Raw genomic sequence first — 27,254 nt, 5'->3', positions numbered from 1 at the left:
GTGACTCCCTGGGCATCCTCTTCTGGACAGGCAGGGGTGATGGGGTTTTAAGGAGGGGAGGCCCAAGAAGTCTTTGCCCATGCTTCAGTCACAGCAGCTTTAATGGAGGAAATTTAAGTTGACATAAGGTAATGTAAACACATGGGTGGACACGTAAGTTTCACCAGTGCTTATTTTGGTTCAGTTTATCTATGTGTCTGAGCTAAATTGAAATTAACCTTGTTCAAATTGAAACAGACAGTGATGGCACAGTTACTGTAAGGCAGACTGCAGCAAGGCAGGGCTGTGGCTTTTGGACGGGCTCCAGTTTGTCCACTGCAACCTGCACACCTTCAAAATTACAGGCAGACAGGACATTGTTTTCTTTTTCCCTCTGGGAGCTGCAGCAGGTGAGTTACTGCATAGGCAACCATTTACAGCTTACCCAGGCTGCTTGGGAGCAGTGTGTGGTGGAACTCCCTGGGAATGTCAGCGTGGGGCCGCTGGGGTGCTTCAGCATGGCATGGGGGCTGCAAGCTGCCTCCTGGGGCTGGGGCTGGGCCTGGCAGTTGCTGGCGCCATGCTTGCTGCTTTGCCCGTTCTGCATATCCTGTGAGCCTTTCTTGCGCCGCCACTGTGCGCTTCAGTCATGCAGGTCATGTATGTGCTGAGGCAAAGAGAAGGCTTTACAAAAAAAGCTGGTTTAGAGCAGCTGAAACTTCTTCAAATTAATTTTTTTTGGCTCTCTGGACTGGCACCTGGGCTACGAGCTGAGAGCAGGAGAATATTTACTCAAGGCTTTAGGTGTTTGAGGTTGACTTTTGAGCTAGATGAACTTGCTAGCTTGCAGGTGCCAAGACATGCGCGGGACAAGCACTGCCCTGAAGTTGCAAAAAGGAGCAAATCTCTATTGTGGTTAATGTGTTGAGATGTAACTGACATCTCAGGAGTGACCATTCCGATCGGTTTAAGGGTACATCGGCTCTGAATGCCAACCTGATTGCCTTCCCTTTCCAAATACATATGGCAGTTTTTGCTGCAGAAATAACACAGATGGTGCAGAAGTGCCCTGTTTCAGCAGTGGAATCCATAGAGTAACTTTAGACCAGGTACACTTGAACTACGTCCTCTTTGGGACACACACCCTGCTTTTCTTCGTGTTTGAGCAAGGCACTATATAGCTGTCATGTTGCATGTAACTTATAGGTGCTACTGTACACACACACAAATAATCCATTTTTGTACTTGTTTCTGTTGTGGGTTTTTTCAGATATTTCTGTTCTGTTTTGGTGAAATATGGACCTTTGTTCTGAGCAGAAATGACTTACTATGAGACACTCAATCTTTATTTAACCTTACAGAGCAATATGTATTATATTTTTTTATGCACTGGTTTTCATCAGGCATGTCATTCTGGTTTCACTTCCAGCAATTACTCTCCAGGCTCTGGGCAAGTTTAGTGGGGCTGTTGCTCTGTAAGCGAAGGTTAGCTGTGTCCCTTGTATGCAAGCCTGACTCTGTAGGCGTTGGCACTGAGCATGGATGACACCAAAACACACACCAGGGTGATCACGAACACAAAGCTAAGGACTGTGGAGCAAGAGCTAGAACTGCTGTGTCAGAAGGATCTTATTTCCATCAACTTAGAGGGGAAGCAAAACCTGCTGCACTCGGTTTTCATCTGAGGGGGGCCCATCCCAGCAGGTTGCCTGGTAGGAAACGTGAGAGAAGTCCTGCTTTGGTAGTGTTTTCACATAGGGAAAAAACATCTAGGTAGAGGTGTTGGTGGTCTTCTATACTCCTGGGTGTAGGAAGCACAGGGTTTGGAGTTAAGCCGTTATCTCTGGCACTGCCAGTTACAGATGAAGTTTGCTTTTCTCTGGGGCATCCCCCTAGCAAGGCTAATCCTCTAGCACCTACATCACCTCATGCATAAGGGGCAAGATCAGGCCCCTTGAAGGCCAGAGTGGGACAGAGCATCTTTGCAGATCTTTGACTCTTGACCATAAAAAGAGAAAAAAATGTTTCTGCATATGGGAAGGCTCTTAGTTTTCTTTAAAAGCAAAAGAAAAGCAAATGGGTGAGGAATCCTATGTATCTCCTCTGTCTTGTCTCTGGACCTGGTCACTGAGCTCCTAATCCTCACTCCAGCCACTGACTCACTGCATGCAGGTGACAAGATGCCTTTGTAACCAACTGCTGTTTTCTCTTCTTCAAGCTACAAGGATGGAGGAGGCTGCCTTTGAACATTGTTTCTTACCCCTCTGGGTTAGAACTTGCTGTTGTTCTGGGGCAGCCCCAGACCCCAGGGAGAAGCTGTAAAATCCCCACAACAGGCAGATACAGGATGATGTGTTCCATTCCTGTGTCCCATCCTGCTCCCTGTGAGTGTGTGATGCTGGGTGATGCTCAGTTCCAGGGCTGTTCTCCGCAGGTGCAGCTTTCCCTGCTGAAACAGCTGAAGCAGAGAGCGAGTGCTCAGGGTGTCAGGAAAGCCCAGCTGCAGAGCCCAGCAGCTGATGGGGTGAGATCAGGCTCTTGGCTATTACTACTGTCCTGGTGTCTCAGCAAAACCACCCCCTTTTCACAGTGGGTTTCAGTTTAGCTTCTGGCCCTTTTTCTATTCTTTTTGTGTTTCCACCATTGTCACTATGTTTTAATGCGCTGTTGGAATTAGTTCTGGTTTGAGGCAGCTCTGAGCAGGCAGGCAGGATGGCAGAGTGTTGAAAACCCAAAGGAACCATGTCTATCTGCCTGGCGTCTCTGTGAAGGGAGCAGTGCCCAGGAGGGGCTGGGTGCAGCTGAGCTGTGGCAGAAAACTTGAGTTCCATCAGCGGCAATGGGAACATGGCTCAAGGAGAAAGGAGGCAATGGGAGATCAACTTGCCTGAGGCCAGTGTTGGCTAGAGAAAACCACTGCACCCCAGTGTCGCTATGGTCATTGCTGGGATGGTGTTTGGAATAGCAAGAGTGCTGGGGTAAGCAGGCACCAGCATGGGGCACCTTTCTTCTTCCTGAACACAGGGGATATTTTGCAGTTTCCGTGCCAGCTTTGGGTAGTGTCTGTAGCTTTTCTGAGTGTGGCTAGGGGAAGGAAACTGCTGACAAGGGTGAGGCACAGATGAACGATCCCCACTGGTGGAGCTGTAGGGGAACGTCCACCGCGGGGCTTTTTGCCTGAAAGTCCCTGTGAGGAAATCTTGTGCTGTGTGTGCTTATTTTGGGATGTGTAGGACGGAGGGTACTTCTGCTTTTGCAGTCTTTATCTTTGGTTCACGGAACTGCAGCTGTTTTCCTTTCACTAGACGGGGGTGATATTTTTCCTATTTCCTTTTACATAATGTTGTGTGCTACAGTTTATGTAAGAGGCCCCAAAGTCACTGCTATGTGATGCTTGGGTTCCGAATTTTGCTCCCAAGAGTGTAATGAAAGTTACCTTGGGCTTGTGTCAGCCATGGAGGGCGTGGTCCTTGGTGGAGGTGGTTTTTTTCCCCTTGCCAGTGGAAAGGGCTTATTATGAGAAGGGTCTGAGGGCTGTAAAGACTAACTCCCCGCTTTCTGTTTCCGGCTTTCCCAGCTTTCTTCAAGTCCTTTCAAACTTGTGCAAATGCGGAGCTTCAATGAGAAGCTCCTGGTGATGTCTCCCAGGTTCAGCTCTGCCTTGTCTTGTTAGCCAGCGACAATGTCAATTCCCAGGAAGTGCAGGTCCCCAGCTTCCCATGGACAGGGTTAGCATCTGCTTCTCTCTGTGGCTGATAGTGGCTCTTTGAAATCACAGTGCAGAGATACTCTGTGTGCTGTGTTATACCTGACTATAGAAGAGGCATTTTGTGTAGCCCGGCTGAAAGGGAACAGAGTAACATGAATATCTTGATCTTTAAACCAGCTGTCATCCAGGGAGCATTAGTAAAAGCACTTTAAGCAGTTTTCCCTCTTCCGTGTGTGCTGAAATTAATACCTCTTTCCAATAACAGTTCATTGGTTTGTGTCTTTGAAGGCTAGCGTGCTAACCCAAGACATAGATCAGAGATCTGAAGACCTGGTAATTGTTGGATAATTGTCTGTGTGTAACACACAGGGGTGTTGTCATGCTCGTGCTTAATCCTGTACTTTGTTCCTGTCTTACTAAAGCCATCTTTGTGACTGACCTAAAGCACTTTCCAAAATGTAGATCCCTAGCCAATATTTTGCTTTGCTGTTCGGCTTTTGCATTTTTCCCCTTTCTTCAGCTAGCAAGAAGAGACAAAGGCAGATTCCCTGCTGCTCTCTGCCTGGCCTCTGCGAGGATCCCTCACACCATAGCCCTTTATCCAGGCTCATGAACCTTGTCTACGTCTTAGAGCTCATTATTAAACCTCAGCATGAAGATATGGTTTGATACCACACCATGTACTAGAGCATTCACCAGAGTGTAGAGAGTAGGAATTCCTCCCTGGTGTAGTCACAAAGGTTTTGAACTGTGTGAGGCTGCTCATGCAGCCCAGGGCTATCTGCAGTTGGAAGAGGCAGCCTAAAACCAGGCAAGCCATCAGGTGCTGACCTCCTGTTTCATGTTTCAAGGGATGAACTCTTGCAGAGTTCACTTACAGCTGCTTCTGCAAAAGCTTCCACTCTGCAGAATTGGGTGTCTGATCCTGTGTTAAACATGCATTTTTTTCTTGTGCCCCTCCATTAAGAGGCCTTCTTCCTGCTCTATGGAGAGGAGCAGGATTGCACACTGAACTAGAGAAATCATGCTCAAATGTTCATTACCTATGTCTTCCCTTTTTTGGTGCCCATCTTGAAATGCATTGGATCACACTTTCTGGGGTGCTGAGTCACTTCTGCAACAGCCATAACCATCAACGTGCTCAAAGCTAGTGCTTTCACAGAAAAGCTTTGCTGAATCTCATTGTAGCTGAGCCAAGAGCTCTCTGGGCCTGTTGGATGTCTCTCTTCTACCAACGTGATGCAGTAAGCAGAAGGGACCTCTGCTATGGTGTGGTGCTTAGTTATTCAAGTTGAACCACTGTATGCTGGGCTGTGGTTGTGCTGGCTGAGCCCTGACTCACGTTCCCTTCTTTGGTGAGGAGCAGAAAACTCCAGCAGATGTGTAGAGCAGGCAATGGGGAGCAGCAGCTGTTGCAGTAATATTTACCAGCATTTGTCTGTCAGAGCTCTTTAAAGACTGTTTTGAAGATGTTCATCTTTGTTTAACTTGCTGGAAATCCTGGTGTGAGTGCCATACTTAGGATTGCAGTGTTCTTGGTGGCTGGCATGCACATAAGACACAGGTCAAGGTTTTTTTTCCCTCCCAGCCCTGCTCCCACCCAGTGTCTCCTCATCTCCGAAGGGAGAAGCATGCATATTCAGTGCAGGTGCTAAGCAGGACTTCACTGGCTCCACCCTGCTGCTGGCTTTTGCTTCCTTGGTTTTTAACCAACATGTGCAGAATGCACAATCAGCATCTTGGAGAAGCGGCCGTAGGAAAAAGGAAGCTCACATAGGATATAAATAGCCAAATTTTAAAATTTGCCAGTGTAGCAGCTTGCCTGGCTCTTGGCATAAGCCTGGCTAGAGACCGTTGCGAAACTGCAGTACTTCATGTGTGGTTTGCAAAGGGGGAACTTTGAAGGATATCACGTAAGTCAGCAAGACAAAAAATGAATGAATTTGACAATCTTGAATATGGGAAGGAAATGAATTTTGCTTCTACACGTGTAAAAATTGGGTGTATCCTCTGCATATGACATGAAACACAGTGAAAACCCCTGTGCAGTTGTGGCAATACTTTCCACTGTAGTTGCGTAGCAGCTGCCAGTGATTCATGGATTGATCCAAGGACATTTTATCTTCCTATATGATTTAATTTCTTTATTAATTTAATTGCATCCCTAAAGCATCTGATTTTTCTTGGATGTTTGTGTCTGGAGTTTATAACTGCCCAGCCAAATCTCTTTTCTGAGAGACTGCTGGTCCTGCTGGACCCAGAGCTTTCCTTCAGACCGAAGTCAGCATAACTGAAAGACACACAGAGTAGGGCTGATCTGCAGGCTGGGTGATAAAACCTGGGAGAGACCCCAGGAGAGCTGATGTAAAGCATCGTTGGTAGTGATCCCTCTTCTCTATCACTGCCCCATGGGCAATGGGCTTGTGTGCTCAAGAGGCATCTACTGCTGTTACTTACGGAGGACAGCACATAGCTGTGAACACCAGGATCTGGTGGTCTCTGTGGGCAAACTGGGAAGAGTTTCCACAGCTTTTCTTTAGTTTTGCTGGAAACAGCATCTATAGATGGAAGAAAGACAAATTGGCTGACTTGGGCTCAAGTTAGGTACCTTCACTGTAGGGCATTGATTTAGAATGGGTGCAAGGCTTTAGCATTGCTGGCAGCTTTCTCATCAGTCCCTCCAGTTCCCAGCTAAGGTACCTTATGGGGTTGGAGGAGGACTCACCTGGTATAGAAGCACCTTGTTCCTGTGAGCTTTTGGTGGAGAAGAGAGGTGATGGAGGAGAAGCCCAGTGCTCTTGGCTGCCAGTGCCTTTAGCTGTGTACCAAGGTCACCTTCCCCTTGCTGATGTGTTTTAAACAGCTTCATCTTCCCACACTGGGGCCAATGTCCTGGATGGCTGCTCTGGTGGAGCTCCCAGCGCAGGTGTGACATGGGGCTGCAGAGGAGCAGGGAGTCAGGGTGGGCTCAGGGGCTTGTTCATGGCCCTATTGGTGTCCAGGCTGTGTGGTGCCAGCCACTGGGGCTCAGGGCTGCCAGCCTGCCTGGGCCTGGGCCAGCTAAGCTGGGGGAAGGTTGGACTTAGAGCTGCACTACCCCCAGCAGCCAGCATCATCACTTTGGAAGATTTATGGAGGCAGGAGGGGGATGTATTTTCATGTCATGCTGTCTAGGAGGGCGCAGGGCATGTGTGCTGCTGGGTGCCTTTTCCATTCTTGAGATTCAGACCTGTTCATACTTGAACATAAACTTATGCCATAATTTATCCCAGAGCATAGAACGAGACTAACGCAGGTGTCTGCAAGGACGTCTGTGTCCGCTGCCTTGTGCGGGTGCTATCAGGGTTGGTCTGGAAGCCAGTGAGTCCAGGGAAAGACATTTGATGATGGCAGTACAGGTGGAGTTAGGAGCTTTACAAACCCTTGAGCTTCAACAGACAAAACCTCTCCATAGTCTGGCGTGAAATGAGAAGAGCAGGTTCAGCAGAAAGTGAGAAGTCCAGTAACCCTGCCCAGGGCTCTGTCCTCATTCATTAGAACCATGAACAAGCTTTTTAAAGTTTTCCCCTTAGTCTTTGAGCTGGCAGTGGTTCCCTGCCTTGATTCCTTGCTCATAACAAGCACTTGATTTGAGCAGGGTGTGAAAATAGCACAGTGACCGCTGCTGCAATGGCAGTGATATAAGATGGTGGTTGAAAAGCATGTTAGGTGCGTGTTTGATACATCAGCTCGGAGTCATGTTCAGTGCTTTCTGCTTAGTGTTTCTTGAGATGGGCAGTGCCATCTGAAGCCGGGGCCTTGGGTATAGCTGTTCCCATGTTCACAGGGAACAGTCTGGGAGAATAATATTTTGCAGGGAACAGCACTGCTCTTGAGACTCTGTCCTGGGTCGCTCCATGGGAGCATCTCCCCTGGAAAGCCTTGTGTGGTTGCATTGCTCAGAGGTTTTTGTGCTCCTGAGAGGCAGATTTCAAGGAAAGCTGTGGGCTGGCTCTAGCCTTTGGCTGCATTGTGATATGCAGGAGGGCTTGTCTCTGAGCTCCTGAGCCCCTGCACCTCAGCATGTGGTCACATCCCCCTGCTAACCTCTTACTGCTTCCAGGCATTGCTTGAGCAGTGGGGTTTTGCTGCATGTTACACTGTGTCCCACCATTTGACATGGGGGATGGAGGGCAGGGGAGATCCCACAGTGTTTAAAAGGATCTGGATAAATCCTTCTTAACAGAGGCATTGACTCATCAGAGCGTGGTTAGAGAGAAGGAGGGAAACAGATAGTCCTTGTGGGGCTGGAGCTGCCATGAAGCCCCATGCTGACATGTGGGGCTAGGGAACATGCATGCCTGGACACCTGCCCAAAGAAGCATCCCCTCTTTCCTCACCAAATTTTAGATGTTCTCCATTCCACAGAGCAGAACTGTGAGCCTCGTGGCTGGGTCGGGCTGTGGGCCAGAAGTGCCTGTCCCCAAAGGTACAGGGACGTGTCTCTGCTGTGCCCAAGCCCGTCTCAATGTGGTTCCCTGGGGTTTCCCCTCAGCTTTGAGGTTCCCCTTTGGATTTCTTGCCTTCTATGCTTGGCCAGCACTGCCAGAGCTTGTGGGCAGCTTGCTTTGACAGTTATTATTACCAAAGTGTGCTGAGGTGCTCAGTTTCCACAAAGGCAGATTACTGAGAATATGGTCAGACCAGCAGCAATGTCATGTTATGAGAAAGGCAAAGGCCTGGGGAGGGAGAAACAGCTGGGGCTGGGTGCAGGGATGTGCTGCCACCTGCTCCCTCACTGCCTGGCGAGAGGTCCTTGTTCTGCCAGTAATTGGCACTAGTGCAGTTAGGGAGGGTTGAGACACTGAATCAGGGGACATGGAGCAGCTTCCCAAAGTCCTGGCTCTGCCTGTGTGCAGGCTCAGGTGGGCCAGGCTTATTCTGGCTAGAAAGTTGTCACCTGGTTTGCATTTCTGAGTAGCGAGGGAGACTCTCACTGCCTGCCAGCCGTTGCCTTTGGCTTGCTGGGATGCCTCATATGAGCCTGCAAGAGCATTTCTGCCACACTTTATTCTCCTTATTTCATGGTGTATCGTATCCTTTCATGCAGAGCTCCACACAGGAGATTGGAGAAGAGCTGGAGGATGGTGTGATCTACAGCATATCGCTTCGGAAAGTGCAGCTCCATCACACAGCCAACAAAGGGCAGCGATGGCTGGGGGTAAGCTAGGGGCTTCACCAGCCTCCTGCCAGAGGGTGTTTTAAAGATGTTTCCTGCCAGAGTCAGGGCTTTGCAGGGTTGATACCAACACGTCTTGCCCTCTTCTTGCTCCCCCAAACACTCCTGTCTTGGGGGGGTCCTTCCAAGCCTTATCTGGGAATCATGTAATTACTTGGGAGCAGTAGCATGGGAGCATCTGCTGGCCTCTGCCCTACAGGAAGGGGCATGGGAGAAACAATCTAAAGCCCATTTTGCAAAAAGGGCAACTCTGATTTGCATCTAGATTTTGGCAACCTTGAGGCCTTTCCTGGCATTTCCCAAATGCTCGAGTTTTCTCAGCTGTGTTGCTGGTATTTGGTGTCTGAAGAGACTCGGTTTCCCTTTCTCAGGCCAATCATGAGAGCCTCAGGCCCTGTGTAGGGTGTCCTTGGGCCCTGCCTAGACCTGAACAGTGTCTTTTGAAGCTGAAAGTGTCTGTCTTCACCCAGTCTACTGGCTTCTGATCCTGTCCCCACAGTTTGAGAATGAGTCAGCCTTAAACCTCTACGAGACGTGCAAGGTACGAACAATAAAAGCCGGGACCTTGGAGAAGCTGGTAGAATACCTGGTCTCAGCCTTCAAGGGAAATGACTCCACCTATGTCACCATCTTCCTGTGCACTTACCGGGCCTTTGCTACCACCAAGCAAGTGCTGGATCTGCTGCTTAACAGGTGAGGCTGCCCTGAGCCCCAAAACACAGCCCCCTCAACAAGGAGAGCCCCAGCTTCTTTTGCTGCCACGCCTCAGAGGGCTGATGGGCTTCTCCCAGTTCCATCAACATGAAGGTTTTGGGGCTGGGCAGGGAGAACACAACCTCTCAGAAAGGGGGAGCCCTTCCAACTGGTACCCTGCTGTGAGGTGGCCAGTGCCGGCTGCTTCCCTATTCCCATAATATGGGGGCTGTGGCAGAGAGGGGGGGAACAAGGACAGTGCCTGGGAAGTTCATCCTGACCCCCTGGCAGAGCTGGGGGGGTGATGTGGAGGGAGAAGAGGCAGCACTGAGAGGCACCTGATTCAAGGATGCTCACTACTTCCACGCTGTGCCCCACCAGGTACGGCAAACTCCATGCGCAGGTGAATGGGGACCATGCCAGGCATGCTGTGGATGAGAGGATGGAGCTGAAGAAGTAAGTCTGACTGCACTGTGGGTGAACAAGATGGGTAGTTCTGGTGACAGCTCTTTGATTCTCGCTCAAAGGCATGTGTTATTCCTCTTGTCCCAGACGTGCTCCTGAGGCTCATGGGGGTGCTCACAGGAGTGCACATGGTTGTCTCCTGGCACCTGATTCTCACACAGGCTTGCCTGTGTTTCCCCCCCACTCCCTGCAGCACCATCTCCTCCATCCTGGGTGCCTGGCTGGACCAGTACTCGGAGGACTTCCGCAAGCCTCCGGACTTTGCCTGCCTCAAGCAGCTCATCTCTTATGTGCGCCACAACATCCCTGGCTCAGACCTGGAGCGCCGAGCCTGCATCCTGCTGGCCCAGTTCCAGCAGCAAGAGCAGAGCGAGTCCGAGGCAGAAGGTGGGGGTCCTTCTCCTGCTTGCAGGGGGCTGTTTGGGGCTGCAGGTGGAGATAGTGCTACTGGTTGGCATTAAGGGTCTCCAAAACCTCGGGTCTTGCCACATGGCTGAACCCCCGTAAACCCTGCCTGTGTTGACATGAAGGTACACCGGGAAGCTAATCCAACTGCACCAGAAGTGGGATTTCTAAATGGATTAGCTTATCTGCCCTTAAGCCTCTGCAGATACTTGTGTCCAGGCTTAAAATGACTATGCTTTTATCTGAGCCTCGTTTATCGTGGTGTGAAGCCAGATGGGAATTAAGAGCCCAGGTGGTGGGATATGGGTGTCCACAGGGGGCTGAGGTGGTTCAGCATGGGCCCCAGCTCCTGTCAGCACTGTGGTGCTCAGCTTCACACCATCTCTCACAGCTGTGGACCACAGTGGCTGCACCTTTCAGCTGGTGGAAGAGAACGGGGTCAGGGACGGGAAGCCGGATTTCTTCTCCTTCTCCCCAGAGATGGTAGCAGAACAGTTCACACTGATGGATGCTGTGAGTATTCATCCAACAGCTAGGTCAATGGTGCTTTGCCTGCCTGATACCTGCAACTCTGGGCACAGGCCTGTCTCCTTCCAGCCATCTCTTCCTCCTGGCTTGTTCTTTTCCCAGGAAAAGCAGACACCCATCTCCATGCCTTTATCTTCCAGGAGCTGTTTAAGAAAGTGGTGCCTTACCACTGTCTGGGCTGCATCTGGTCCCAACGAGACAAGAAGGGCAAAGAACACCTGGCACCCACCATCCGTGCCACGGTCTCGCAGTTTAATAGTGTGGCCAACTGTGTCATTGCCACATGTCTTGGAGACCGGTCCCTGAAGCCACAGCAGAGGGCTAAAGTGGTGGAGCGGTGGATCGAAGTGGCTCGGGTAGGACAGCTTACTGTCTCTCTCGGCCCAAGGGCTGAGGTTTTGCAGTGCATGAATCCCAGCAGATCTCTGAGCTTTCTTTAATGCTGAGTCCTGTCATCTCCTTGTCCGCCCCAGGAGTGCCGCATCCTGAAGAACTTCTCCTCCCTCCGAGCCATTCTCTCGGCTCTGCAGTGCAACGCTGTTCACCGGCTGAAGAAGACCTGGGATGAGGTCCTACGGTAAGGAGCACCTGCTGGGTTCATGTGGCCGCTGGGAGGTTTCAGGGGGCAGGTTATGCTGTGTCTGCTGTGGTCCTTGAATATGTAGATGGGATCATCTCAGCTCCAGCATTGCTTCTTGTAGTGTGCCCAAAACACAGGGACCAGTGTAAGGGGTCAGGGAGGAGATAAAAGTGTTATGACCTCCTTTCCATGTGAAACACCTTGCAGTAGCCCACAAACAGCAAAGCCCTTCTAGAGCTATGAGCAGAGCTGGGGTCATTTGGGTGAGCAGAGGAGGAGACCGATTGTGACAGCACTGCTGACTTTTCCCCTGAGCAGGGAGAGCTTCCGCACTTTCCATGAGCTCTCAGAGATCTTCTCCGATGAGAACAACCACTCGCTGAGCCGGGAGCTTCTCATTAAGGTATGGGGAAGTGGCATCCACATCTGTCTGTCTTTGGCATGGAGCTCAGGCTGGTGCCAGCACAAGTTTCTGCAGTGTTCCAGTCAGTAGGATAAAGCCTTGTCAGCGCTGCTGGGGTGTCAGGCGGGAGTACAGGCAGGGTGTGCTGGGTCTGGGGAGCAGGCAGGAGTTTTGGACTAGGCTGGGCTTTCTGCTTCTCCACCAAAAAGTCAACATTGTCTGCAGCTTGCAGAGAAATATCCAGCAAGCAGAGATAAGCAGTGGGATAGGATCCAGTGCATCAGGTGACAGCTTCTCCCTGGAAGCAGCTGCATTTTAACAGCACAGTGTGAAATCCTCTTGATGTCCAGTGGGGTTGTAGGGTCTGTGGAAGGATGCAGCAAAACTGTCCTTCTTCCCATTGGAGCCTCTCTGCAGCTTCACAGTTTGGGGGCTGAGAGGACACAAAATGCGAAAAGGAACAAACCATTCCATTGAGAAGGTTTATACAGAGCTGGAAATGGGAGCAACAGTTCCTGTTCACTAAGCTGCTCCTCTCTGTGAGCCATGAAAAATCTCAGGTTTGATTTCTTCCCCTTCCCTTCATCCCTCTTTTCCTCTACAAGGAAGGTTGTACAAATAAAAGCAGGTGTGAATTTTAGCTCATCTATTAGTGCAATTTCCCACCCGTGTTGATCCCCACCTCTCCCCACCATCCAGGAGGGCACATCCAAATTTGCCACCTTGGAGATCAACCCAAAGAGGGCTCAGAAGCGGCAGCAGCAGCAGAGAGAAATGGTGAGTCTGACACAGGTGCCCCTGTACCCCCTCCCTGGTGGCTGCTCAGGCTGGTCCCAGCTCTCTGCTGACCTTGCTGTCCCTTCTGTCCCCACAGGGTGTGATGCAGGGCACCATTCCCTACCTTGGCACCTTCCTCACGGACCTGGTGATGCTTGACACTGCCATGAAGGATTTCCTGGATGTATGTCCCTCCATCTCTGTTCTCCCCTTCCTCTCCTTTCTCCACACAGCCACCTCAGAGGCTTGGCTGATGAAAGGAGGGCTTGTTCCCTATGCATCCTACATCTGACACTGCACCCTGCACATCCTGTATTCAACACTGCACATCCACCTCTGTCAGCACATGGAAATGGGCCAGTCTCACACTGCCCCTCGGCAGGGACACAGGCACTGTAGTGGCAGGGAGGGATGAGAGCAGTATTTTTCTGCCTGCTGCACGCTGACATTTGGCTCACTCTTTTCCAGGGTGGGCTGATCAACTTTGAGAAGAGAAGGAAGGTGAGAGCTTTTCCTGATCTGCAGCACAGCAGGGTGGAAGGAGGAGGCTGACTTGGTGCTAGCCCAGGCTATGCCAGTCTTCTTCAGGGTCGATCCCTCTCCTGTTTTGCTGTCATGGCTTCATTTCTGGGGAGAAGGATTCTGGTCCTTTACATCTGCCTCCGTACATGGGGCTGGCCTGTTTTGGAGAAGACTGTGGCTGGCAAACAGATCTGATCTCATGGCCTCTATTTACTGCAGGAGTTCGAAGTCATTGCTCAGATCAAGCTGCTTCAGTCAGCCTGCAACAACTACAGCTTCACGCAGGAGGACCAGTTCGTGGACTGGTTCCACAGCTTGGAGCGGCTCAGTGAGGCTGAGAGGTGAGTGTGATAGGGGACTAAGGCCATGCTGGTGCATGGGGAGGTCCCACCACTGGTCTCCTCCAGCTAATGAGCAGCAGCTGCCCCATGCTCCAGTGTCTGCGCTGCCTCTCCACAGCCATGGCAGCATGGAGACCTCAAACCCTCATCTTTCCCCTCCTAGCTACGGGCTGTCATGTGAGATTGAGCCACTGTCAGAGTCAGCCAGCAACACGTTGAAAGCAAAGAAAAACACAGGCATCATCAAGCGATGGAGCGAGTGAGTCTGCTTGTCCCCAGCAGGATGCAGAGTGGAGACGGGCCAGTGTGGGGCATCTCTGGCTGAGCATTGCAGGGAGCCAGGCTGGGGTGGCTGCTGTCCTGCCAGCCAAATGCACACCTGCTCTGCCCCATTCTCACCTGCCTTGCATCTCTCCTGGCAGCCGGCAGCCACCAAGCACTGAGCCCTGCGGCAGCAGCAGCTCCCACTCAAAATCCTTCGATCAGCTCAAGTGTGGACAGTACCTGTGCAGCGGGGATGCCACTGACTCAGTGAGCGTCACCTCCGCTGGCTCCAGCAGCTCCGATGTGGAGGAGATCAACATCAGCTTCATCCCCGAGTCCCCCGACTGCCAGGAGAAGAAGGTACGGGGCAGCTCATGGGGTCCGGGCCTCTGGAGGCAGGTGTGGCCATTGTGTGGGAACTGCCCCAGCACTGGTGCTGGCACTGGGTCTGGGGGGTTCCCAGGGGTTGTTTCTGACCTGCTAGGGTGAGGGAGGCCCCTCCCCTTTGCTGATCCAGTGGAATGGCAAGGCTCTCGCACCTCTGGTGGCTGTAGTCATGTCAGTCCCCTATTGTCACAGGTCAGTGAGATTCCTCTGGCCTCCCTCCCCCAGCGCTGGTACGCCCTGTCTGTGGCCAATGGAGAAGTTAAACCCGCTGTGTCCTCCGCATCCCCTCTCCTCCCTGCCCTCCAGTTCTGGGAATCCACGTCCCTCTCCTCCCTGGACACATCAGGCATTGGCTCAGGCTCCAGCAGTGCCTCATCCTCTTCGGTCTCCTCCACGCCAGTGACAGCCTCCCGTACCCACAAGCGCTCAGTCTCTGGCATCTCCAGCTATTCCTCCCTCTCGCTGCCCCTCTACAACCAGCAGGTCGATGACTGTTGCATCATCCGTGTCAGCCTGGCTGTGGACAACGGCAACATGTACAAGAGCATCCTGGTTAGTGCGGGGCATGTGTGGTGATGCCAGGAAGGGGTGGCTCACTCCACTTGGTTGTGGGCAGGGCCCATTTTGGGGGTAGGCCATAGTGACAGGCTTTGCAGTGTTTTGCACCCTTAGGTTAATAATGTTCTCTGCTCACAGGTGACGAGCCAGGATAAGACCCCAGTTGTTATTCGCAAGGCCATGGCGAAACACAACTTGGATGGGGACCGGCCAGAAGACTATGAGCTCGTCCAGATCATCTCAGAGGAGAGAGGTGTGTTGCTGGGGTGTGGGCGCTTTCCTGGGGTCTGTATCCCCAGCCAGCCATGCAGCCCTGCAGCCTGGCTTGGAAGCTGGACTTGGAAGTGTCAGTACCCGGGGACAGCTCTCAGCCCTACTCTGCTCCCTCTTCAGGGAAAGGGTACCCAACTGACCCCCATCCTTGGTCATTTCCAGAGCTGAAGATCCCTGACAATGCCAATGTCTTCTATGCCATGAACTCTGCTGCCAACTATGACTTTGTGCTCAAGAAGAGGGGCTTCTCCAAGGGAGTGAAGATCAAGCATGGCTCCAGCTCCACCCTGCCCAGGATGAAGCAGAAAGGCCTGAAGATCGCCAAAGGCATCTTCTAGCCTCAGCCCCACTGTCACCCATCACCAGCAGGGCCTTGGGGGCATGCTGATCCGGCCTTGGCTGCAGCCGGTCCTTGTGCTGCCTAGCACAGCAAGAGCAGTGACCCTTTCCCATGGGTCCCGCTGCATCGCCCTCCTGCACCAAGAGCCGGGCACTTTGGCAGCCGGTGTTGACCTCGGCCCATTTCAGTTGGGTCCTTGTTTCTGCACAGGAAGACAGCAGGGTGGGGACTTCTCTCTCTTTCTCTCTCTCTCCCTCTCTCCCTCACTCTGTTTTTCTTCCCCTCCTGTCTGGTGTGACACTAGTCCAGCCCAGCCACTGGGCAGCCCTTAGCTGGAGCTGCCTCTGCCATAGGTGCCTTGTGTCCGAGCAAGCCAGGGAGTAGTGACTCACAAGAGGGGCCATTTGCAAGGAGCAGAGCACAAGCACATGGTGGGGTGCTCTTTTTCCCAACTTTCCTGGCGTCGTTTTACCTCCATGTCCTTCCTCCCCGGGATAACTGGCATCACTATTGCCACACTTCTCTGCCTGTCATTCCTTTGGGAGAAGCTGTGGATGCCCTGGTCTGGGAAGTGAGCTGGAAAGGATGCACCGATGCTTGGAGCCCTGTGGATGGGGGCTGTGTCCATGCCATGATGGATTGGGTGCCTCATACTCTCAACAACTGAAAGCCTGCATGGTCTCTCTTCTCTCCCCAGTCCAGCATGTCCTCAGCTGGACTTTCACAGACCATGTTCAAACTTGCACCAAAGATCAAACGCCAGTGTCTCTTCTGCCATCGGGGGAAGCTTTGGGCTGTGCCCCAAGTGCTGCCAGCCCACAAGGAGGAGAGCAAAATTCTGTTTGAACTTGTGTAAATAGGGACCTCGGGTCTGGATGGGCAGGTGAGGAGCCAGAGCTCCTGGTGCCCTGGCTGCTGCCCACAGAAAGTGCCACTCGCCTTGGGCTCCAACCAGACTTTTTCAAACACTGACCATGGGAGAAGCAGCACTGAGACTTCTTTTGTATAAAACAGAATAGTTTACTGATTCCCCCCCCCCAATATTTATTGGTTGTAAATAGAAGAGTCAAACTTGTACATTTTACTAATCCAGCCTCCCCCTGCCCTGCAGTCCACTCCCTCTCCACACCCTGGTATTTAGGGATGCCTGGAGGGACAGTGATAGCAGCAGAGTCGCTCTATCATGCTCACGGGGTGCAGACACTGTTGGCCACCCCCTCCCTTGTTTTTCTGCCATCCAAGCAGGAGCAGAGATGCTTGTTTTAATCGCTGTAGAAACACTAACCAAAAGGGGACCATTTTTTACTCCTGCCTCCATGTCTTTTTAATTTTTTTCCTTTCAGCGTGCTTCCTTCCAGTGTATTGTTCCCATTTCCCTCTGTCCATGCTCCTGGGGGTTGCAGCACCTCTTCTGTAGGAGAGGGGCCTGGGCAGTGCCTGGGGATGCAGCAAGGCTGCATGGCCACACTCCAGGGGCCAGGGCTGCTGGCAGTGAGTTCTCCCAGCCCTCTATCCCCTTGGGTGGCATTGCACATCTCTGCACATGATGGGAGCCCATGGGTCCCTGACACAGGGACAGCCTCCTGCCTCCCACCCTGCTCAAAACCCAGCCCTTGGGCACCAGCACCCAGGGTCCTCCCTCTGCTCTATGCTGCCAGCTCCTGCCCACCCTGGGGCCATGCTGGTCCCCCTACCACTAGTGTCCCCCAGCAGCCCAGTGTGATTGGAGGGACTGGCTGTACCTTATGTATTTTGTACCACTTCAGTGAAGGAGCACACTCCCCAGTGTGACTTGTACACAGCAATGTAATTAATCTTTGCAGTAAAATACTGATGTTTGAACATCTCTGTCCCAGGGCAGAGCTTGTCCTGTCTTCCTTCCCTAAATTGCTGGCATGTTCCTGGAGAAAGAAGAGTAGGCCTAACTGGGGGGAAGGTGGTTACTACCTTACATTAACTCAGCTGAGCTGAGCTTTATTTTGAAGTAAGATACAGGCTTTTTGAGGGACCAATACCTGATTTTCAAATGAAACCTATTCATTTGAACCTGTGAGTTGTTGGGACTTTTCCATTTTCTGGTTGCGTCCAATTTACTGGATGTCCTTTCAATATAAGCAATACCTTTAAGAGCAAATGCAGCAGTTGGTCCTTATGGTTTAGATACAGTGGTCTGCCTTGGTTTGAGGCAATGAGCTCATTTCAAAGGGCTCATTTCCTAGCATGGCCAGCATGTTTATCTTGTATAACTGCACAAACAGCAGTGGATATTACTTGGATAGTGTGTTGATTCAGAGCATGGATATTAAGGATGCAGCAGCATGATCAAGAATTTTGCTGTGCCTGTGGCTATGTAGATCCATTTAAGGCCTAAGCTTTTGGAAATGAAAGGATTGTATTGTACATTCAGGGCTGGTAATGCTGTTAGCTGCTCAGGCAGAATTAAACATCCAAACTGCTACAGCCTTCCAATACAGGGTAATTTTGAAAATGTCAGGAAACTAAATGAACTCTGGCACAAGTGACTGCTGGCTCCTTTGGCTTTGGGCCTCCTGTTCATAGGAAGCCTGTGTTTTTCTTAGCGTTTCCAAGAATGTTTACTCGTGGTGCTTGCTAATATCTGAGCACATATTCTTACATGGCAGCACTACGTCCACTGCATCTCTCCTTTTCTTCTTAGTGCTGTGATGCACTGCACCGACAAGCGTAAGTCCATTGCACAGCTACTTGTGCCTCAGAATTCCCACATTGGCAGGATCTACACCTTACCTTGGCTGGAGGCACCCCTAGACAGAAAAACAGATGTGCAGGCCCCCCCCCCCAAAGTCTTAAAGCCATAACAATGCCTTTGTACCTACACCTGCAGCCTGTGCTACCCTGAGGTAGAAGCACAAAGCAAAACACAGGATCTCCCAGCGAGCCATGGTGAGCACACACCTGAGTCCTCAAATGGAGCTTCTATGGGGACAGACGCATACATAAATACATATGCTGGATACCCAGCAGCACAGCTAAGTGTGAAAGCCCTGCAGATGTTGCTTTTGGGGGCTGGAAGCCAAACATAAGGAAATAGCTCAGTCCAACAAAACTCCAGAGCACATAAAAAAGCTGCAGCGTTGAGAAGCCTCACACAAGCACAAGAGTCTCAAAACACACTGAACATGCAGTAGAGTGTGTTATTGGCAACTAATGAGAAACCTTGTGCTCGTAACACACAAGACTCCAAAAATGCCAGCAGATCCTTAATTTCTGTGATAGGGTGGTACCAATCCAGCTGGCAGTGGCACACTAACAAGTGGCCAGCCTCCGTGGACCTGAAGCTCTGCTCCATTGCCTGCTTCCTTCTGTCTCTGCTAACTACTGGAGAAGTCAAAACTGGCTTTAGAAGCACGCTGGCTTGTGAGGACAACATACACTACATATTGTACAAAGGAGTTACTTACTGCCGGAAAGTGTTCTTTCCTGCTGGCTTTATTTCCAAGATTACCAGTGAGGTCTGATGCTCAAGTCATGGCCCAGGATTTTCATTCCCCTTAGACAAGCAGAAGGGCAGTACCTGCCTTGGGGACTCCAGTAAGACCAGAGTGCTCCTTCCTCGTGTATGTTTCCTGTTTTCCACGTGGACACCAAGCCAGTTAAAGTGCACTTCCTACACGTGGAAACATTTAGGTATGCGACTTCTCCTCTCTTCCGGTATATTACCAGCTGGTTTGGATTCTGGCCTCTGTCTTAGGAGTTTGTTGAGCTTTACTTGAGGACTTATTAGCCATCAGTTATGAAAATACAGGTAATGCTCCCTCACATCAAGAATGAATGACAGCCATCAGCAAGCACTGCAGTTAGTGCAGAGAGCTCATCATCCTCTTAGTACAAGTTCTGCTTTCCCACATCCTGGGCATGGTTGCTGAACCCTCAGCTCTCAGGGGCCAACAGCAGCCAGACTGCTCACTGAATTCACACATAGTCCAGAATTTCAGTCTCCATTTCATTTTCACTCCCATCAGAAGGCTTGAAGTCCTCTTCCTCCTCTTCATCATCCTCATCCTCTGCAGACTCATACGCAAGCTGCTCTTCACTATCTCCACTGCTTCTTTTATTTGAGAAAAGAGCTTAATTGGGAAGAAAGGAAGAAAGACACCGTGATGCCTCTCTGAGCGAAACTTGCGGGCATCTGCAGTAGAGTTCTTAAAACGTGAGAGGAAGGCAGAGCCTGGAGGGGCACAGCTACTATTTCACATCTTAATTGAGTTTGATTAAGCCCAAAGCAATCTGTTTCCATACTCCAGAAATGCTAGCAGAACACCGGCAGATCTGCCGTGCTGTGCCTCTTCTCCCAGCTGATTCTGATCTCTCTCACTGGGATACTGCTTTGGCTCAGCATGCAAAAATAATTTCCTTGCTTGTTGTTTGATTAATAACATCAATAAAAAGTAAAATGCCACCAGCAGATACATCATTAAGCATAGGATCTTGATTTTCACTGTGCAAAGACATTTAAAACCTGAAGGCTGTGACACTGGGAAGATGAAACAGACCTTTACTTCCAGCTATTCCCAGTAGTAGTAGTAGGCAGTAAGATAGTAATACACTTTGATTTTCAGAAGCATCCCTACCAGGTCGTGTGGATCTGATTATCTGCTTTATCATCAGAGACATGGTATCTCGCAGCTCATCGCTAGTCTTTGGAATGCACCACCCATCCCGCTCTGTGCATTCTGACTCTGTGCCATCATTACGATGGATGATTTTCTGTAGCCTAAAAAGCAGCAAAAGAGAAGGAAATGTTAGCCTTCTACTTTCAGATACAGGCTTCAAATGAGGCAGGTTATGGCTTACTTTCCTTTTATTTCATTGAGCTGGAATAGCATATTTACTCGGGTAATTGTCACATGAGACAGGAAGCTCATGTGTGAAAAGTCTGTTCTATTTTAATGAAGCTAAACACCTCTCAAGTCGATGGTTGAGAGAAGGGAATGGACTGGCTATGAACAATAGGGACAATCCCAGGCACAGCTACAGGCTGGGTGGAGAAGTGATTCAGAGCAGGCTGAGGAGAAGGACTTGGGTATGCTGGTTTATGAGAAAGTGAACATGAGTCGCTTCAGTGTGCACTTGAGCACTACCCGTGTCCTGATCAGCATCAAAAGGAGTGTGACCAGCAGGGTGGAGGAGGTGATCCTGCCCCCTCTGCTCTGCTCTCGTAAGACCCCACTTGCAGCACTGGGTGCAGTTCTGGTGTCCTCCCATAAGAAAGACATGGAGCTGTTGGAGCAAGTCCAGAGGAGGCCACAGGGATGATCAGGGGCTGGAGCACCTCCTGTTTAAAGACAGGTTGACAAAATCGGGGCTGTTCAGCCTGGAGAAGAGCAGCTGTGTGGAGACCTCAGAGCAGCTTCCAGTACCCGGAGAGGGCTACAAGGATGGTGGGGAGGGACTCTCTATCAGGGACTGTAGTGATAGGACAAGGGGTGATGGGTTTTAAACTGAAAAGGGGAAGTTCAGGTTAGATATAAGGACGAACTTCTCTACTGCGAGTGCTGAGGTGCTGACACAGGCTGCCCAAGGTGGTTGTGAATGCTCCATCCCTGGCAGTGTTTAAGGCCAGGTTGGATAGGGCTTGGACAACCTGGTCTAGTGGGAGGTGTCCCTTCCCATGACAGGGAGGCTGGAGCTAGAGGAACTAGATCTTAAGGTCCTTTCCAGTCCACACCCTTTTATGATTGTATGCTGGCTTTGAAATCCAGCTCTAACAGAAGACTCAGCTGCCAGTGTACAATACCTTTCCACATTCAAATCACAGAGCTGGTAGAACATCTGCCGATAAGGGGGTAAGGCTCCTTCTTGGAAAATATAAATGGATTCCTAAGAGAAGGAAAGAAGGAGAAAAGATTAATGTGCATTTTTATGGTGCAACAGGACAACTTTGGCATAACTGATCAGTACTTCCAGTGGGCTTAATCAAGAACAAGGCACTTCCAATGCAAATCAGTTCCAAGGCACAGGGCTGCATATGAGAAAAGATAAAGCTGAATGAGGAATGCAACAAAATTTCACTGCAGCAATAGTCACAACAGCACAGTTCTGCAGAGAACACATTTCATCTCAAACTGCAGCTATGCAGCCTGTTACTGTTTAACAGTGGGTCACAGGTTTCACTCTAACAAAAAGCAAAGAATAAAAGACTACTGGTTAAATATTTATTTTGCAGTTCTGTATTTTGTAGGACAACCTGATAAATACATGGCCATTTTTTGCATTTCGCTGCTCACAAAGTACCAGTTTTATCAATTGAAACAAAATGCTCATGGCATCATCTAAGACTAGGGCTGAGAGTACCAATGCCATCTTGCAGAAATACATTCAGTGCACAGCAGGTGAAATTCTGTAGTGATGTGTATAACTAGCAGCTCCCCAGGAAATCTGAGGACATCAATTCACCCACAACTATTCCCTCACTGACTGACAAAATGGTAAACAACACTTTTTCACTAAGTTATTGCAAGATTCTTGTTAAAGAGAGTAATACTTGCCTTCAGTTTATACCTGCTGGTGGCAGTCTTTTTTGCACCAGGGGCACTGGATGCACCAAGCCCCTGTTTCAGATCATGTACACTGACTGTGTGACTTACTGAAAGACGAAAAAAGAGAGTCCTAATTAGGGACATCTTCATCCTGTGACATTGTATTATCATTTCTCTATGCTGACTCAACTTTGCTGGTCAGCAAAAACCAGACCAAGGCAGCAACTGAGCACGTGTTACTCAGTCTTCAAAGACATTTCTAGACAGGTGCAGGAAAGGCGGCAAGTTTGATGGCTTTTTCCATAGCACACTTGTTCAGAATTTTAACCTCTTCTACTGTTCCTTGACAAAGAAAACAGAAACCTCTCCCCTCACTCTGCACTATCACTGAACAGAAGTGAATGCTGAATTCCCTCAGTATTGCTGGCAGAACTCCCTTGTCTGCTACCAGATACTGTGGCTCAGCCAGACATGCACCCAAGACTCTCACAACACTTCCCAGAAGGAGATTCTTCTACTGGCTTAACAGCAACACCACATTATAACCAGAAATAAAGCTCCAGTTTTGGCTCAGGTAGAACACAGCAAGACCCTTCACCACCTGGCACTAGGATGGACTAAACAAACAAAACAGTCAGAAAGCCCTTCTGCAGGCACAGCATACCAGGCTTCTTGACTGTGATGGGCAAATTGTAGTTATATGTACTGCGTTTTGCTTTCACAGGCATGTCATTAGAGGCATAACCTAGAAGAGAAAAGAGAAAGCCAATAATGAACAGACGGTAAGCACGCTGCAGAATATCCCTAGCTCAGTAACAGAAGTGGTGGGCTGGTGTGCGAAAGGCAGGGTGGTCCTTGGGCTACCGTGATTTTAGGAAGGTGGGGATAGGAGAGCCATCACATCTATAAAACCATTTAGATTGGGAGATGTGATGTGATGGCAATGACTGAATGCTAGCTCTGCCATGGACTGACCTCAGAAAGGTCTGAGACTGAGCATCCCACACAAGATGAGGTCCTTCCTGAGTTCCTCGAGGAAAAGCTACTAGGTAAGTAACAGAACGTATTGCTCAGTGCCTCCCCTGAGTGAGAGGGAAGATGGTCTGCTACATCCACTTGGGATTTGAGTACATGGAGGAGGAAAGTCAGCCAGCTGACTATACAGTCAGTCCACTGAGTTTGGAATGTGTCAAATGAGGAAAGACTATTGCCGACTATAAAATAAATGTATTAAAGAATATATGGAATCACTACAGTGAGCAATAAGCTTAAAAGGAATCACCTTCACCAGAGCAGAAATATGGCAAAAGAGTGTGAAAAACAAGTAAAAAGAAAAGTACTATCAGGATTAATCAGAAAGCAGAGAGAGCATCTCTGTGGGTTGGGACTTTTTACCGTATTTCATTCCACAGCGAATTCGGAAGTCCAGTACTTGATAAATCTTTGCTTCAGGGTGTTTTCTGGGGTCATACCCAAACCTAACCCATAGGCTTCTCCAAGGACCTGTTAACTGCATAAACACACATAGGGGAAGATGGTTACAAAAAACCAGGACAGTGTTGCATAATTTCTTCAGTATAGTGTTGCAGAGGATCTTAAAAAATTTTGGTATTTCCCCTCATTTTCCAAAGGTTATTTCTTTTACCAGATCTTTCCTCACTTGCCACAACAATATATATTTATCTACTGAAACTCAGTCAATCAATGCATCGAAGCACAAATATTTGTGTGCTTTTATAAACTGACTTGCAAGGTCACAATAAAGTGTTCGCTTGGAAAAAATCTGCTATCTATGCCAGATGAAGTCGATTTGAGTGCCTGACTGAACTGCAGAGCTGATTAGAACCAATAGCGCGAACAGTTTCTGAATCCTCCATGGCTTTAACTTCTGTTCAGAAGCTAGGCTTTCCTTCCAGCATTCTCTTCACATAAGATTAAGCACAGGTACTTTGGTGGTAGGGCCTCAAAAAATGCTAAAGAGCCAGGAACACCCAGCTGATGCTTCCCTGCTCTGCCTCCTAGCAGCCTCAGACAGGCACAAGGGCAAATATACAGACTTACCATGTAATAGGCCAAATATGGCAAAAGAAGTTTCAGCTTGTCTGGGTGGACACTGATATTGGCTTTCACTGCATTCCGAGACCAGACAGGGCGGACTTCAAAGAGCTAAAATAATACAAAAACAATCATGGAACAGTGGGAAGTGAGTTACCAATGGCAGTTCAGCTTTCCAAGTGGACTTTTTTCTGTGCTGGGGTCTTTGGCTACCAAAATCGTAATGCAAGAACTAGTGGCAAGAAAGGGAACTTCATGTGAGCTGGCTGAAAAAACATATTTAAATCTTGACCTGCACAACTGAACTGAACACAGCAGTATCAGTGGTGTCTACTGAAACTTGCTGTATCAGTCAGTTACAATCACCAAGAATTTTTAGGGAAGTCAGAAAAAATGGCTGCATGCAGTTTCTTCCTTCACAGTATGCTGCAGTACAGCGCTCAGCCCAGGAGTAAGGCAAGTACGTACCTTTCTCAGCTCTTCCTCCACCTTTTTATCTACAGGATTTGTGCACACTTTCTTCCAGGTCTGTACAGCAGCATCCAGTGGTTTAGCGGGGACCTCTTTGTCATCAAAGTTCACAAAGATAGCATTGTGTGGGCGACGGGCCCTGCTGAGGCCAATCAGGTTCTCACCAGACACCTGGGGATTGTTGTATCCTTCCCTAAGAAACAGGGAAAGGATCAGGTCTGCTTTTTGCCTGCGGCACACACAGACCTAGGGCCCTCACAGCAAACATGCGAAAATGGAAGCTTGTGCTCAAGATTTTGGAAGAGAAGGGACTCAGTTGAGTGAGCAATGGGTCAGTTTGTCTTTCACCCCACCTCCCTATCACATACTGGTGCCATAAAAGAATCTTGTGACACCACTGAGGAAAGCTTAAATTAAAAAAAAAAAAAAAAAAGAGAAGGAAAGAAAACACCTGCAAAACAACACGAAAACTACATATACTTGCACAATGACAGAGGTCTCTGCACTACCTGGCAGAATACTCTTGGGGAGTTACCCCACTGCTCTGTATGAAATGCACTGGCAGCACAAAAGGCTTCACACTCTGCATTTGCTCCTCTGTAGCTACTGCAGCTTGGTAGGTACATAGACCAGGCAAAATGGAAACGCAGTTAAGAGATATATATATATATATTTTTTTTTTTTTTTAAGTGCCAGTGAAGGACCCCGGTGAGAAACCAAAAGACGTTTCTTGTGGGAGAGCTCACAGATTGTTCTTCTGGCAAAACCAACTGGTGACCAAGAGGGAACAGGTCCAGTGAGCACGGTCACAGGAACACATGGCATTGACTCCTGCACACTCCCCCTTGGCTCCAGCACGCTGGAAGCAGGCAAAAAGCCGGGCTCACTGCATGCTGTACTTCCAGGAGCATGCTGGGGGAGGCCGTCATCTTCCCCAGATCACCAGCTCCCCTCACCTGGCAAGTCCTCAAATGGACTTTTGCTGGGGTTTCTGCTGTCCAGGCAGTTTCTGAAGAGTGCCTCCTTCTGCTGTGCCAAATCAAGAGGGGTAAAACAGATTAAGGCATCAGCTTAAACAGGAGAAATACATGAATTATGTATTTAGTTCTGCTCTGATGCTTTGAGAGCAGAGATCCTATAGTAACAGTGAAGTCAGAATGGATTGGAGGCATCTTCAAGTGGCTATACCTCAAGTAGAAGTATATATCAAACCAGCAAATCATTTCACTACCTGTCCATTCTAGAACCAACACAGCTATATGCTACATTGTGAGAAAAGGCACTAACCGGTGTTGTATATCTGGCCGATAAAAATAGTCAATGGGAGTGTCCAGACGTGAGAAAATTGGTGGTGGGATGTAGAGTGGTAACTCTCTATTGAAAAATTCTTCCTTCTCTGGTTTGAGCATTAGGACTTTGTTGTACATGGAAGTTTGTTTTCCATTAGAGTCAGAGTGCATTGCCAGGTACTGGAAATCAGACATTCCTGTGAGAAACAGAAGTTAAAACATTGTAAAGTTAATTGTGAATGACAGTATTTCTCACAACACTCAACTTACATAAGCAGGAGTCTCATAAGTTTATGCAAAGGTTTACACAGCAAGTAGGCTATAACAACAGGACACTTGATTTTCCTTTCAGTCCTGAATTGTTTAAAGGGAAATACTTCTCTTTCCCATCAGACATACTTTAAGCCACGTGGACACAAACCCTAGTACTACCTTGAAATTTGTAAACAGTCACAACAGTCCCAAGAATTTCCATTTCAAACTGGACTTCAGGCTGGATTTGTTCTTTGGTATCCAACTGCTGCTTCTTCTTGGTCCTCCTCTTCACCTTCAGCAGCAGGGTGGAGGTGGGGAAGCGATTGGCACATACGGGATGGCAGTAGGGGTCCTTGGGGCGGAAATACAGCTCCAGCCTTTTGGCGGGGTCCGCATAGATCTGTCAGCAAGGCCAGGCACACTCTCTGTCAGCATCGCACCTGCACAGCCCATCTCCTCGGGCCTCTGGCACCAGCCCCGCCCCTCACACCGCCTCAGGGGCAGGAATCGCCGCCACACTAGGACCGGCAGCGCTCCGGGTGGACGCGCAGCCGCTCCTGCGCTGGCTGGCACCTCCCGCCTCCTCTCTCGCGGGCAGCAGCCGTGCAGACGAGCGGCGTCACCCCAGAGCCACGCGTGAAGCCTGCGCGGGCATATGCAGCGCCCGGACAGTCGGACAGAGCGATCCAGCAAGGGGCGGCTCCCTGCCGTCCCCCACTCCCAGCCCCTCCCCAGCCCCGGGCTGGCCTCCCTACCCCACAGACCGTCCACCCGGATCACCTCCACCCTCCCCGGGGTCCCCTCACCCGCGACACCCCCTGCTCTCCTCCCAGCGTCCGCAGCATGGCGCCGACGTCCCGCACCAGCCCCGGGTATTCCACGCACACCAGCCGCGGCGTGCGGGGCAGCTCCAGCACGGGCGAGCCCGACTCTCCCAACCATCCCCACTCCGCCATCGTTCCCCGCCCGAGTTGCTCCCGGCAGTCGTTCCTGACCCCAGAACAAAAGTTCCGCCGCAGGACGGTTCCTACAGCGGCGGCGCGGGGCCGGGGCGGTCCCGACGGGAGTGGTTGGTGCGGGAGCGAACGCTGCCGGATTCAGGCTCCTCCTCTGCTCGCGCTCAGAGCCGGAGTTCCCCAGTCTGGCCTCTGCCCATAAACCTCTGCGTCACAACATCCTGCGTTGGCTTTTTTTTAGCCCCCTTTGGGCTTCTGAGCTGATTGG

The 27,254-nt window shown here is 50.0% G+C and overlaps 2 protein-coding genes across 6 annotated transcripts in view; one reads left to right on the top strand and one right to left on the bottom strand.

The window, feature by feature from the left end:
* Positions 1–16,390, top strand: part of RALGDS (ral guanine nucleotide dissociation stimulator) — a 54,682-nt gene extending 38,292 nt beyond the window's left edge. For 2 of the 4 annotated variants that reach the window (XM_080630905.1, XM_080630903.1), the window contains exons 2-18: positions 8,778–8,888; positions 9,406–9,599; positions 9,981–10,055; positions 10,258–10,451; positions 10,861–10,982; positions 11,138–11,353; positions 11,471–11,574; positions 11,896–11,980; positions 12,680–12,757; positions 12,855–12,941; positions 13,226–13,258; positions 13,499–13,620; positions 13,784–13,879; positions 14,043–14,244; positions 14,464–14,823; positions 14,968–15,082; positions 15,265–16,390. In XM_080630905.1, the coding sequence (XP_080487031.1) occupies positions 8,778–8,888; positions 9,406–9,599; positions 9,981–10,055; positions 10,258–10,451; positions 10,861–10,982; positions 11,138–11,353; positions 11,471–11,574; positions 11,896–11,980; positions 12,680–12,757; positions 12,855–12,941; positions 13,226–13,258; positions 13,499–13,620; positions 13,784–13,879; positions 14,043–14,244; positions 14,464–14,823; positions 14,968–15,082; positions 15,265–15,440 (2,370 nt within the window). In that variant the 3' untranslated portion in view covers positions 15,441–16,390. The remainder of the gene's footprint in view (positions 1–8,777; positions 8,889–9,405; positions 9,600–9,980; positions 10,056–10,257; positions 10,452–10,860; positions 10,983–11,137; positions 11,354–11,470; positions 11,575–11,895; positions 11,981–12,679; positions 12,758–12,854; positions 12,942–13,225; positions 13,259–13,498; positions 13,621–13,783; positions 13,880–14,042; positions 14,245–14,463; positions 14,824–14,967; positions 15,083–15,264) is intronic. The other 2 variants (XM_080630904.1, XM_080630906.1) reach the window with 2 other exon arrangements.
* Positions 16,391–18,236: 1,846 nt separating this feature from the next.
* On the bottom strand, positions 18,237–26,987 carry GTF3C5 (general transcription factor IIIC subunit 5). Of its 2 annotated transcripts, XM_080630915.1 has the most exons (11): positions 26,837–26,987; positions 26,208–26,430; positions 25,774–25,972; positions 24,484–24,679; positions 24,022–24,126; positions 23,356–23,470; positions 22,625–22,705; positions 21,970–22,067; positions 21,219–21,301; positions 20,053–20,195; positions 18,257–19,548 (listed from the first exon to the last, which is right to left on the bottom strand). In XM_080630915.1, the coding sequence occupies exons 1-11, from the start codon at positions 26,984–26,986 to the stop codon at positions 19,394–19,396; spliced, it is 1,548 nt and encodes a 515-aa protein (XP_080487041.1). In that variant the 5' UTR covers position 26,987; the 3' UTR covers positions 18,257–19,393. The 2 variants fall into 2 exon arrangements, with proteins under 2 accessions (XP_080487042.1, XP_080487041.1); XM_080630916.1 differs by lacking the exons at positions 25,774–25,972; positions 26,208–26,430; positions 26,837–26,987 and adding an exon at positions 25,233–25,427 and having other exon boundaries at positions 18,237–19,548.
* Between the last annotated feature and the right edge of the window lie 267 nt (positions 26,988–27,254).

The sequence above is a fragment of the Psittacula echo genome (genome assembly GCF_963264785.1).
Source record: "Psittacula echo genome assembly, chromosome: 16".
Taxonomy (NCBI): Eukaryota; Metazoa; Chordata; class Aves; order Psittaciformes; family Psittacidae; genus Psittacula; species Psittacula echo.
The sequence above is the reverse complement of the archived record's forward strand: the minus strand, read 5'-3'. Positions and strand labels throughout refer to the sequence as shown.